At 39.5% G+C, this 11,815-nt stretch overlaps 1 protein-coding gene across 1 annotated transcript in view; it reads left to right on the forward strand.

Moving 5' to 3' along the window:
• slco1d1 (solute carrier organic anion transporter family, member 1D1) overlaps positions 1 to 11,015 on the forward strand; it is a 14,511-nt gene extending 3,496 nt beyond the window's left edge. Inside the window, exons 3-14 of the mRNA XM_008304549.1 lie at positions 181 to 313; positions 662 to 786; positions 870 to 1,016; positions 2,308 to 2,406; positions 2,979 to 3,233; positions 4,720 to 4,884; positions 5,376 to 5,571; positions 5,662 to 5,827; positions 6,574 to 6,758; positions 6,840 to 6,904; positions 6,988 to 7,105; positions 8,111 to 11,015. Coding sequence (XP_008302771.1) covers positions 181 to 313; positions 662 to 786; positions 870 to 1,016; positions 2,308 to 2,406; positions 2,979 to 3,233; positions 4,720 to 4,884; positions 5,376 to 5,571; positions 5,662 to 5,827; positions 6,574 to 6,758; positions 6,840 to 6,904; positions 6,988 to 7,105; positions 8,111 to 8,324 — 1,868 coding nt within the window. The 3' untranslated portion in view covers positions 8,325 to 11,015. The remainder of the gene's footprint in view (positions 1 to 180; positions 314 to 661; positions 787 to 869; positions 1,017 to 2,307; positions 2,407 to 2,978; positions 3,234 to 4,719; positions 4,885 to 5,375; positions 5,572 to 5,661; positions 5,828 to 6,573; positions 6,759 to 6,839; positions 6,905 to 6,987; positions 7,106 to 8,110) is intronic.
• Positions 11,016 to 11,815: the final 800 nt, after the last annotated feature.

The raw sequence follows: 11,815 nt of genomic DNA on the forward strand, positions 1-11,815 counted from the left end.
AAAAAATGCTGCCTCTATATTCTATACATATTTTACTTTGTACATTTTTAAACACTGCCTGCAGTTCAATCTAGTACAGCCAAAAAGTCCCAGAATTTTTGCGAAGTCACTGTTACTTGCAGCTGAGTCATTAACGACAACAAACTGAAGACCCCTAAAAACTCTTCTTCTTCTTTCCAGGCAACCTGCTGGTCATCGCCTTTGTGAGCTACTTTGGCGCTAAGCTGCATCGCCCCCGGCTCATCGGTATCGGCTGTGTGATCATGGCGGCTGGATCGTACCTGACAGCGCTGCCTCACTTCTTCCAGGGACCGTTAGTACACGACTACTTCGTATATGTCTTGTGGGCCTTTCATTCAAGACAGTAGACGTCATAAGGCGGACTTGTGATGAAATGTCTTTAAAAATAGAGTTACAATGCAGAATCGTGTCTCGATATCTCCTTAAAAACACATACAGTGAGTTTGGCAGCACGTTTACCATTAATAGTGTGAAATTTTGCTGCTTTTTACATTAAATTTGTTTGGTTGACATGCTCCAGATGCATGTTTTCCACCATCCAGAACTTCCCTGCCACCCAGAAATGTTAAAACACATGCTAGTATACGTATACATTTGGTGTTTTTACGAAAATTTTGCACTGATTCCTGATATTTTTCAGGTATAAATATGAGACCAGCGTGGCTCACAGCACCAACATCAACAGCAGTGAGAACATCCTGCCGTGTCTGTCCAACAACAGCCTGATTGATCTCGATGAGACACCAGACGCCGCGGCCAAAACAGGTATTCGGCACATTTACTGCATCAGATTAGTTGTTCCATTTGTTGCCGTGTTCAGCCTTTAAGTCGGGTTGTCGTCCTCTCAGCTTGTGAGAAAGCCGCCGGCTCGTCCATGTGGATCTACGTTTTCTTGGGCAACATGCTGCGTGGAATCGGAGAGACTCCCATCATGCCTCTGGGGGTTTCCTATCTGGACGACTTTTCCAGAGAAGAGAACACCCCTTTCTATCTGGGTCGGTCACTTTTTTTTTTTTTTACACGTTATCGCTCGTTTTTGTGGTATTTGACAGAGTTTCCAACCTTTCGTCCTTTTCTTTTTTCCTGCCATTCTGCTGCTTTATAGATTGTCCTTCGTCTTCTCTGTGACATTTTAGTGAATCAGTGTCCCAGTTTGTGGAGCTGTTGTACTGTATGCCTCTCTTGGACCACTTAGTCGTCCAGTGACCCCGGAGATAAAACAGACTGTAAAAAAACCAAACATCTGGTAAAAATGGTCAAACGACTGGCAAACAAAAACCATATATTTAAACCTAAAATGTAAATTTAAATTCAAATGAAGTGCGATAACAATAAATTCATAAACATTTTCATGAATGCTTTGCACAAAAATGCTTTTATTTTACAGATTTAGATCCTCGTCTAAATTATTGTGTTAAAACACCTTCAATAGACTAATAAAGTTTTGGGTTTTTTTTCTTTTAACAAATTTGGCCTAAATTATTACACTTTTGTTAAAAATCTGCTCATTGGTAAATAAAAATCTTGTTCTGGAAGGCAAATAAAGTAAATGCTGCTGAAAATGTACCACAAAATGGTAAATATTTATCATTTCAACCAATTTAACTAACTAGCTCGCTAACTAGCTAACTAACTAACTAACTAACTGACTGACTGACTGGCTGACTGACTAGCTAGCAAGCTAGCTAACTAACTAACTGAATGCCCCCAGGAGGAAGCGGAAAACTAAAAATGGCTTTCACTGTGTAACAGATATTACAAAATAAGACTTTTATATCAACAAATAAACTAATAAGATTAAATATATATTTCCAGCATTACAGAGTTTCAATGTAAAGGAAAGCATAAATATCAAGCTAGTAAGAGATTAATCCAAAATACACATTTAGTACTGTTATTTTACATATTTTATAAAAAATATTTTTTGGAATTTTACATACATTTGTACATAGTTTAAGAAAATAGAAAAATACTGAAAAAAAATCTGTGAAAAATCTTAAATAAATACATTAGCAATCATAAAAGCAGCTTTACTTCACTGTTTTTAGTGTTTTTACAGTTTTTGTGTTTAATTATGTCAAGCAGCAAAATTATAAGATTTTGTCTGTAATTTTCAAACTTTTTTTACAATTAAAAAACAACAACAAACAAAACCCAAAATGAAACAGGAAGTACTGTCAAATGTTCTGTATATAAGGATTTATTTATTTTTATTTTTTACAGTGCATCCTACTGTTCTACACATAGTTTTTTTTTAATCTCTTCCTTTCTCTCTCATTCCTCCAGCCTGCATCCACACGGTGGGAATCTTGGGCCCCATGTTCGGCTTCATGCTCGGCTCTTTTCTCGCTAAGATCTACGTGGACATTGGAACCGTGGACTTAGGTACGAAACACATGAATGTACCGAGTGTTGCAACACCACAGACTGTCATCTGGGTAATTCTGGAGTGTGTTGTGTCAATAAAGCTCATCTGTGTTGTCAGATTTTCAAAAATAAGGATAAATATAGTCAGAGAAGTTGAAAAAAAATCGACTTATTGGGTGTTTAGTGCCTTTAATTATACTTAATATCTATAACTGTACTGCATGTTGTTCTAATTTTAGCAGATAGTTATTGATGCTACATTATTCAATCATTTCTGTTCTGTTAAGTTGAATTTCAACATTTAATTTTTCATTTATTGCCAATGCTGGTGTATTGCGACACCCCTCCAGTGACTTCATTATGTAAGTTACATCTCATAACCCCCCTGAAAGAGCCTTATAGTAAAAACAGTTCACCTTTCCCCCCTTGAACCTCGTATATACAGCAAAAGCAGAGGATTTCCCAACATTTCCTCCTGTTGACACAGCAGGTCACAGTTTGCCGGAGCTGTTGTCGAACAGGAGGACTCGGTGAACCCGACTCAGTCCCACAAACACAGCCTCTTCCATAACCTGCTTCTTCCCCCCCAGACACCATCACCATTACCCACAAGGACTCCCGTTGGGTGGGAGCCTGGTGGCTGGGCTTCATCGTGACCGGCACCGTGGTTCTGATGTCCAGCATCCCGTTCTGGTTCCTGCCCAAGTCTCTGCCCAAGCAGGGGAAGGAGCAGAGCCGGAGTAAGAGCACCGAACTGGCCATGATGACGGAACAAGAGAACTTCCTGCCAGAAGAAAGTCAGGAGCCCGAGGAGAAGCCGGTCACGTTCAAGGAGCTGGCTAAAGGTAACCGCTGAGATGTAGTGGTTAGCCTCCCCTAAAGGCCTCTGGAAACGGGTTTATCTAGAAAAAGGAAGGTCGTAAACATAAAAAGGTGAAACGTCGTTAGCTGTGTCACTGCTGTCAGGGTTCATGTGTTTAATTATCAATCATGTATGACCCGGATGACGCAAGAGCCCAGATAGCAAAACACTCAAAACAAATAACTGTAGTATCTGGACAAGAGAAACATCTTCAATATAATGTCAATGCAACACAAAGTCCTCTGTGGAAGCAGCACAACCATGATGAGAGCTGGAGAGAATGAAAAATGTCTGTTATGTCACGTGATGAAGGTCAATTGCCATAAACAAGAAGTTGATTTTATTTATTTTACAAAAAGTACAGTTTTCAAAGTGGCCACATGTGTTCACTACTACTGGGGGAAATGGTTGCTCTGCACACTATAGATATTTGTTTCTATTCTTGTCTTTTATATATTTGGTATAAACGCTGCCTGTCGTTCAGTCAAAAAGTCCCTGAATTTTTTGTCATGTGACCGTTGATCTCAGCTGAGTCACTGATGGCTTCATGGTTGTGTGGAAGAGGGAAGAATTTTTTGTATTTTACAGAATTTGCGTGCAGCAAAGGATATATTTGTGGCAAATTTATAAGTGAGAAATGTTGTGATTTTAAACTCAAATTTGGTAGGTGCCACATGGTATTCATTCATGGACAGTCGGAAAGTTGAAAGTACAAAGATTCTCTATATATACATTCTTCTATGGATAAAAGAAGAAAAAGAAAAAAAATTAGGTATTACAAGAATTATTAAGCTAATATTAGCCCAGGTAATATATATATATATATAATTATCAACAGATATAAGCATGCTTTATGACAAAAATGTCATATACCCATCAGTGCTGCAAAAATGTGAAGACATAGGAATGTGGAAATTATATGAAATAAAACGTTTTGTAATATTAGAGTTGTCATAATGTCAGACTTTCAGATCACAATTATCGTGGCTGAACAAATTCACAGAAACAATATTACCGTAATGTCAAGAGAAATTTTTAAATATTTAAAATTCAAAGTAATCTTGCAGAAAAAAAGTGCAGATTAATTTACCTTTTGCTGCCACACTGCACAACATGTCGAGTTCAATTTGATTAATTTCATGTATCTTGCATCAGTAATGCTTTTTTCTGTGAATCAGGGCTGTTGTATTATCAGATTTCCAATATTTGAATATCGTGGCCAACATAAGTCACAATATTATCACAAAATCTATAGAAAATGATTTAATTTATTTATTTATTGTGTTTTCTCTCATTTTTGGCAAATGAATTACACTCAAAACCAAGCACAGGGACTTGGAGAGAGAGTTTGAACCTATAACTACAACTTCGTTAAAACTTATATATAAATATATATATATAACAGCCATCATCAGTACCGGTGCTCTGCAAAACACTAATCTCACTAAACCTGTTTGATCTCTCTCCAGATTTCATTCCATCCCTGAAGAGACTCTTCAAGAACAGCATCTTCTCCCTGATGGTCCTCACCTACCTGGTGGCCGTCAACGGCTTCATCGGCATGATCACCTTCAAGCCCAAGTTCATGGAGCAAACCTTCGGCCAGTCGGCCTCCAAAGCCATTTTCCTCATAGGTACGAGGCCTGTCCACCCCGCTCCGCTCTGCTCTGCTCGGCTCAGACAATACTGTTGTTGAAGGGAAGTGTGATTGTGTGTGATAACGCCGGGTTAACATGTAAGTAGGCCTCTGAGAGCTTCTCCCTGCGCGCTATAATTAGCGTTTAACGACTGTTTACCGGCAAACAGAGTATGGATTGTTCTTCAGTCGTCGCAGAACAACAGTTGGCTGCCGAACAGAACCGTTTTAATGCAAATAGCTTTTGATGTGGCCCTTTTCTGAGCAGCACTTGAACGCAGCACGAGTTTACAGCATGAAGTCTTTTCCCATCAGAGATCCTGCTGCAGGACTTTTACAGATATCAGTCCGGTACTTTAACGATACTCTCATCGGTACTTTTTGATAGTTTATAAGAGAAACAACTCCATAAGTTAAGAACAGATTGCTCTACTTTCTCATAAGTGCTGTGAAATAATCCCACTTTACTGCATCTGTCTATGCGTCCAGGCATTCTAAACCTGCCGGCTGTGGCTCTGGGCATCATCACCGGAGGTTTTGTGCTGAAGCGTTTCAAGCTGGGCGTCATCGGAGCAGCCAGGGTGTCCATCACTGCCTCCATCGGGGCCTTTTGCATGCTCTCCATTCAGGTCTTCATCCAGTGTGACAACGCGGAGGTGGCCGGTCTCACAGTGTCGTACCAGGGGTGAGTGCAACACACACACGACTGAAATCTGTCTAAACAGTCTCATGAAAGTCTTACAAACCCACTGTTTCTCGTGTTTCTGCACACCAGGGCTCCTCATGTGTCCTACAACCCCCAGACTTTGCTGTCGCAGTGCAACATGGGCTGCTCCTGCTCGATGAAGCACTGGGACCCGGTGTGCGCCTACAACGGCATGACGTACGCCTCGCCCTGCCTGGCCGGCTGCCAGACCTCCACCGGCACCGGCAGGGAAATGGTGAGGAGGCCACTTACAGACGCTCAAGAGTCAAAGTCGAAGTCACATTTATTTATAAAGTCCATTTAAAAGCAACAGGAGTTGAACCAAAGTGCTGTAAGATTCTAAAACAGAGTTGTTCTTAACTTTTTGACAGGTAGAAAAACAGAAATTTAAGGCTCCAGACTGACGATTTTGCATTGACACTCAGAAAATGTGCCAAGAAACAAGACCAGAATCAATGCATAGATGCTAATTTCTGCAAAATATTCCCTAAAAACACCACATTGCAATGCTGCATTTGGAAATCCTTTATGTAGCTACTAACTTTGCATACACTATATGTTTGTAAGCCCAATGTTTGATTGTTAGTAGCAGCCTTTGGCACATCCCCTACTAAATTTAAAGGACATCCTGCAAACTAATAAACCTCAATTAGCTTGAAAAATCAATTCCTTTTAAATAAAATGAAAGTGTCAGAGAGTTAAAGGTACTGTACTGCAGGTCTGAGAGAGTTTTGAAGTGCTTACCTGAAGGGAATCCTTAAACTCATTGGGTTTTCTGTACAATATAACAATGTAAGATCTTGAGAAGTATCCTCAGATGATGAAATAAAACTGAACTGAAACCCTTTAAACAAAATGTTGAATTTTGGAACCCAAACTTGGATTTCCCGAAAGCAACAGTTGATAAAAACAGCACAAACCCTCCTACAGCCCCAAGTTAAAACCAACTGTTCAACACTACATCCTCTCTTTCATCTTCAGGTGTTCCACAACTGCTCCTGCATTGGCGAGATAAACACCCCGACCGCAAACATGTCTGCAGTGTTGGGCCAGTGTCCCAGGAAGAACGACTGCGACAGCAAATTTAAAATCTACATGGCTTTGTCCGTCATTGGGTCCTTCATTTCTGCCTGCGGGGGAACGCCGGGATACATCGTACTGCTCAGGTCAGCGTCACTAAACGACACACTGATGTTTTCTCTGACGCTCAGAGGCTCATTTTAACACCTAATATGTCAATAATTCAGGTCCATACAGCCGGACCTGAAGTCGCTGGCTCTGGGTATGCAGACACTGATTGTCAGGACTCTGGGTGAGTACTGAAACAGTTCTTATTGACATGAACACAACTTGTGCGTTCTTACGACTGTGTAACGAGTGACTTTGTGTTTTCAGGTGGGATTCCTCCGCCCATATATTTCGGAGCGCTGATCGACCGAACCTGTTTGAAGTGGGGCAGTAAGCAGTGTGGCGGCCGTGGAGCGTGTCGACTCTATGACGCCAACGCATTTAGGTACAGTGAAACCACAACGCTACCAATGTCCTTGAATGTATCACGAGAACGTCTGTTTTAAGCATTTAGGAAGGATATTTAGATCCAACGACTGTCCGAGAAGTTAAGTCAGATTACCTTTAGAAGTCTTAAGGAACTGAGTACCTACCTCTGAACCCCAAAACTTACAAGCATGTTTGAAAGAGGTAGGTTTTTCTAAATAAATGATGCAGTTTTGGCAAAAAAATAAATAAAAAACTGAACCATTTTCATAGAAATAAGCTGTAAAAAAAAAAAAGAAACAATCACTGGACTTCCAACTGTCAATGGCATCTGGACTAAACATGTGTGATGTCTGGTTTTGTTGGGAAACCTAACAAAATGTATACGAAAAATTGGGATATTTGATCAGAATTACGTTATTTTACATGTCTCATTGAAAAAAAATTGCCAAAAAGGAAGTGTTTCTAATAAACTGGTCAAAAAATTTGGTGCTACCAAGAAGATTTGCCCAAAAGTCATATTTAGGGACTTTTCAGCTGAACTGCAGATAATTTAATGCAGCATGGTTTCAAAACGGCCATTTTTAATTCTGCACAATAGTAGTAAAAACATGGAGGAATTTGTGTAGCAAAAAATGTATCCAAAAACAAATATATCAGAGGAATTTCCCATATAGTTTGGCAACGCGTTATATATCAAATTATTAATGTAGCCTCCAGGTATGAAAAGTGAAGAACTAGAAGTGACTTGAACCTGCATTCTTTCTCATGGCCAGCAGGAGGTGACTCCTCTGGTTGCAACAAGAAGTCAGATTGCATGAAAGTCTATGAGAAAATTATTCTAATTCTCACTTGGTTTGTTACCTCAGTGCACATTTTCCTAATGAGTTTATGGTCTCAGTCACTAATTTCAAGTCTCCTTCAACATAACGTGATGTTCATTTTGTAAATTATGGTCCAGTTTAAAGTTAAATACAAAATGAAAACATTACACTAAACCTGTTGTAATGTGCTTCACCTCCAGGATGACATTCTTGGGGCTCATTACCGGACTATACTGCGTATCCAACATGCTGTGGGGAGGCCTCTACCTCAAAATTGTCAAGAAACAGAAGAAGATAGCGCTGAGGAAGCAGGCCAAAGAAAATGGACTGGAGGGTAACGGAGTGAGCAATGGACACGCTAATATCAACATTGCCAAAAACAAAGAAGACACGGACAAGGAGAGCACTATTTAAAATGTCTGAGGACGGCCACACCACTGCGTAATGCAACGGACGCCTGCGCGCTGTGCTGCTTCCATACTGGACCCAATGTGGTAATGGTACAGTGTCAGCACTCTTTGGTCACTGAGCAGAACAACTGTACTTTATTTGTTTTTTTTCCTTTCTTTTGTGTCAAAACCAATAACCACTTGTTCACTTCAAAGGTCAAAAATCAAGAAAACATGATGCCAGTCAGTGTCGGCAAGATGCACCGTTCAGTTATGATGCTGTCCAACTAGGAATCTGAGAACAAGCTGGAGGAAGATGTGTCAGATATTTGGAGAACATTTGGTTTGTTCTCACCATTCATTCTTGAACAGCCTTAGCTCAGATAATAGCAGTAACACCTACAGCTCTATACTCAAAGCGATTATTGTGCAGTAACAGTGTTGTACAGTTTTAATACAAGACGACTACATGTGGTAGCGTCAGGTAGTAACATGAAGTATTGCTCTTGTTGTGAGACTTTCAGAGATTATTTTGTGCCTTTTTTGGGTGGTTCTGAACAATCCTGCTTGTATTAACCCAAATGTGAGTAACACTTCATTATTTTGCGGAATTGGAAAAACCAGGGACGACAAGTAGCTTGACGCCAAAGACAACAAAATACTTCTACCTAACATATTGTAAAAATGAATAAGAATGTTCAGTTTAAAATCATTTTTAACCTGTCTGTCTTAAAATCTTAAGAAATATCAGTTGGTTGCATGTTTACCAAAATTCTTAAAACTTGGAATAAATCGTTTGGGTGATGAAGGGGAAGCTTATCCTTATTAACTTCATACTTCAAGTTCACATGTCTTTTTGTGATAACTACCAGAAATTTCAAATTATACAAATCTAAAACTTAGCTGATACAACATAAAGAGAGCAGTAAAACCATTTATTATTTATTATCTTATTTAATTGTGCTAACATAGCAGTACAAGTTGGCTCAACTAAGCATCCTACTGAATTGAACCCTGTTTGAGCAAGTTTATCTTCTTTGAAAATGTCAAGTTCATCCAAAAACATTAACAATGCCATTTGCTCATACAACTTACAATAAGTGTTGCTAACTCTCTGCATGCTAGCGGTGGCTAGAGGTCATTTACCACTACAGAAGTCTCTGTCATGGTGGCCCATTGCTAGCTAAACCCCTAGAATGCTCTGAGCAACGCAAACGCCGTTCAAACACAACTGAAATAACATTTAGATTTTAATAGCAACTTTCCCATGACCCTTTGAGCTGCCAACACGGAATTGCCTTTCATCCTAGCAACTAGCTTCTTGGATCACTACAGTGTTAAACACAGCTAATAGTCCCAATTCATGAAACAGTCGGAGGCTCCATCTGGTGACACAACCAGGTACTACAGCTGATGTGCAACTCATTTTCAGACGTGCATATTTTTACTCCAAAAGTCCTACAAGAAACAGCTGAAATACATAAAAGTCCTGGTTTCCTATGCATTTACTGAGAAATCAGTGTTGCCTGAACAACTCAGATCCGAACCATTTAGTCTAGCAAAGCAGATATTCACATTTCAAGTACAAAATATTCTAAGGTAGCAAAAACCTCTTTTTTCTTCTTCTTCTTCTTTTATTACAATGCATACACAATCCAAACTGCAGAAATGACAATGTGCTGGATTATTTATAAGTTGCCTGAAAACTAGCAAGACTATGCAAGATGCAGGGGTTTTCTTATATAGGAGAATTTGTTATGCATAATAGACATTACTGGTTATAAAATTATCAGAAATCTCTGGAATTGCAAAGATTACTGTCAAATAAAGTACCTTTACTGTACGCAGACCGATTGTGCCGATGCTTAGTCATCCCCAAAGGTTTATTGTAAGACAGGAAAACCATATAACACATTACTTACTGTGTTTTACTGATTCTGAATTCACCTTTCCCCCGTGTTCCCAGTCAGGTAACTAGCTTCTGCCCATGCCCTCCGCAAAATAGAAACTTTTTTGTACGACGTTACTGTTGCTGTGGCCTGACCGACATTTTTACGTTCTCAAACGGTGAATGTGATCTCAGCGTCTTCTGAAAATGTGAAATAATTATGTGAATAACCTTGTCGAAGTACTTTATATACGTTTTTTTTAATTAGATTTTTTCATTTTCTTCGTATCTCAACCTGATTGAGAAGACTTTACCTGCCTTTTAGAGAAAGTGTTTTTACAGGTGATTGCTTTATTACCTCATGAAAACAGTTTCTGTGAGTTGCATTTAACAGGCTGGTAACCTTTATTCCCACCAGCGGCGATGTGTTCCAGCAACGTTTGACACATCTGGATCTTCCGTCCTGTCTGGCACGGCACGTGCTTGTTACATCACTTTATGCAAACTCCACAGGTCATGGGTGTTATTCCACGAACTTTCCGGTGTTTGTCCGGAGAAAAAAGAGTTCACTATGGTTTGCTTTGTGGATTAACAGTGAGTGAAATGTCAAATTTGACTTTTACTGGGATTTACTCTTTTTTGCAGTGACTTAGTGTATCATCGATTAACATAGATCGTTTCTGTTAATAATGAAGATTTATATATTGAGTTTGATGTATTTCTATTTTGTCCATATATTTTGTTTCATCAACATTTTTTTTTTTTTTTTACAATTTTGTTGATTGTCCTTATAGCATATCTGTAGGCATTAAAGACAAATTTTCTCAATGTGCTTGTTGTTGTTGTTTTATGCTATGCCAAGTTTTAATATTTACTAATTTATTGTTTTTTTTGCCCCTATTTACATTTATTTTTACCCCTCAAGTAACACGAGTGAAATTTTGAATCTTCCATATGCTCCTTGTCCTGCTATAAATCTTTCATGGTCCTGCTAGGTCTCAGATGTTTACAGCCAAACCTCGGTACTCACACAAGTCTTGAAAAATGTCACTTTAGACCAGAGGTGTCCAATCCTGGTCCTTGAGGGCCACAATCCTGCATGTTTTAGATGTTTCCCTCTTCTAACACACCTGATTCAAATGATCAGGATCGTTATCAGGCTTCTGCAGAGCTTGATGATGAGCTGATCATTTGAATCAGATGTGTTGGAAGAGGGGAGCATCTAAAACATGCAGGATTGGGGCCCTCGAGGACCAGGACTGGACATCCCTGCTTTAGACCAACAAAACGCCGACACCAAGGTGGAGCTTGGCCAAAAATCACTTTCTTTAGGACAAAGTTTATTGATTTCAGTTCGCCTAAACTCATTCACATTGATCTCTAGTTTGCTTAAAAGACTTTATCTCAGTCCATCCATCCTTTATCTAAACCCGAAGCATCCTGTACAGAATGCAGGAAGCCATCATAACTGACACTGGGTGAGAGGTGGAGTGCAGGTCACCAGTCCACCAGTTAACCCATCATGCATGTCTTTGGACTGCAGGAGCAACCAGAGGGTGCTGACCAGTAGGTTCAACCCCTTCACTAATTAAATGACAATAATACCAAGCACTGGGTCTCTGACATTA

This window comes from Stegastes partitus, unplaced genomic scaffold (assembly GCF_000690725.1).
Source record: "Stegastes partitus isolate 25-593 unplaced genomic scaffold, Stegastes_partitus-1.0.2 Scaffold2250, whole genome shotgun sequence".
Classification (NCBI taxonomy): domain Eukaryota; kingdom Metazoa; phylum Chordata; class Actinopteri; family Pomacentridae; genus Stegastes; species Stegastes partitus.